The sequence below is a fragment of the Emiliania huxleyi genome (genome assembly GCF_000372725.1).
Source record: "Emiliania huxleyi CCMP1516 unplaced genomic scaffold EMIHUscaffold_8163, whole genome shotgun sequence".
NCBI classification, from domain to species: domain Eukaryota; phylum Haptophyta; order Isochrysidales; family Noelaerhabdaceae; genus Emiliania; species Emiliania huxleyi.
In genome coordinates this window covers 60-1,280 of record NW_005195895.1, presented here as the reverse complement: position 1 = coordinate 1,280, position 1,221 = coordinate 60, and the positions used below count along the sequence as shown (strand labels likewise).

General features: G+C 67.7%; 1 protein-coding gene across 1 annotated transcript; it reads right to left on the bottom strand.

The window, feature by feature from the left end:
- Positions 1 to 62: 62 nt before the first annotated feature.
- On the bottom strand, positions 63 to 790 carry EMIHUDRAFT_258782 (hypothetical protein; the record flags this gene model as incomplete). Its single annotated transcript, XM_005759063.1, has 3 exons — positions 63 to 75; positions 241 to 353; positions 434 to 790. 3 exons carry the CDS (start codon positions 788 to 790, stop codon positions 63 to 65), a joined length of 483 nt encoding a protein of 160 aa, XP_005759120.1.
- Between the last annotated feature and the right edge of the window lie 431 nt (positions 791 to 1,221).

Sequence of the window (1,221 nt, the reverse complement as noted above, 5' to 3'; positions counted from 1 at the left end):
GGGTCGGCGGGGATGTCGAGCGTGGCTCCTTTGTCCGGAGAATCTGTTCGGGGGTGAGTAACTCATCGCCTCTGTCTGCGCAGATGCATTGGCCTGGTTGGCACATTGTTGGTGTTGTGGCTTGGGGTCCCTCGTTGGGCGGTGCGGTGCCGGGTAGCTGTGGATTCGGGCACCTTCTGGCGCGCTTTCTTTTCCCCACGTTGACTTCGTGTAGTCCTCTGTGGCCGTCTTGGAGTTGACATCCCCAGGTCCCACACGCATTTGTGCGTTGAGACGACGTCGGTGTCGATGGCGGGGTTGCGGGCGGCTGCTTCGGTGATGTTGGCTCCCTGTTCCTTGGTCCGTTCTTCTGCCTCGGGGGGCGTGGTGATGAGACGTCCTCTTCCTCTCCGTCACTGTCGTCGCTCAGCTTTTCGTAGCAGAGTAGGTCGACCTCTTCTGGTTGTGTCCAGTTGGGTGCTGCCACTTCGTTGTCGCCTTTCCCGCTCCCCTTGTGCGCGGCGCGTTTGCTCTCGAGATCGTCCGTGGGCCCCTCTCTGCGGGCTGCGTCGACTGCTGTGCTGCCCCCCGTCAGGTAGAGGGCTGCCTCCGTTCGAACGAACTCCCGCGGCGCGCAGAGGTAAGTGCCGGCGTTAGACCACTCCACTGCGTTTCCGTTCGGGTAGTAGTGCCCGTCTGCCGGTTCCAGGCAGTAGGGGCAGCACGTATGGTATTGGAACCATCCGGTGACGCAGGCCCGGCAGAGAACGTGCTCGCATATCGGGTGGGGGGTGGCTGTGTCCCTGAACATGACTGGCGGTTCCTCCGCCGGGACCCTTGTTGCGCATCGCAGGCAGCATTCCGGGCTCGCTCTCGCCTTGCCTGCTCCCCTCTTCTGCGGCGGTGGAGGGGATGAGGGTGGCGGTGGCTGGGGGGGCGGTGGTGAGGCCGGCGACGATGGGGGCGGTGGCGATGAGGGTGGCGGTGGCTGGGGGGGCGGTGGTGGGGCCGGCGACGACGAGGGCGGTGGCGATGGGGATGGCGGCATCGGCGAGGGCTGCGACGGCGAGGGCGGTGGAGGCGGCGGCGGGTGTGGCGACTGCGGCGGTGAAGGCGGCGGTGGCGAGGGCGGCGGCTGGGAGGGCTGTTGAGGCGGCGGCGAGTGTGGCACCGGCGGCGTTGGGGGTGGTGGCGGCTGCGAGGGCGGCGAGGGCGGCGGCGGGGACGGCGGTGGTGGGGGCG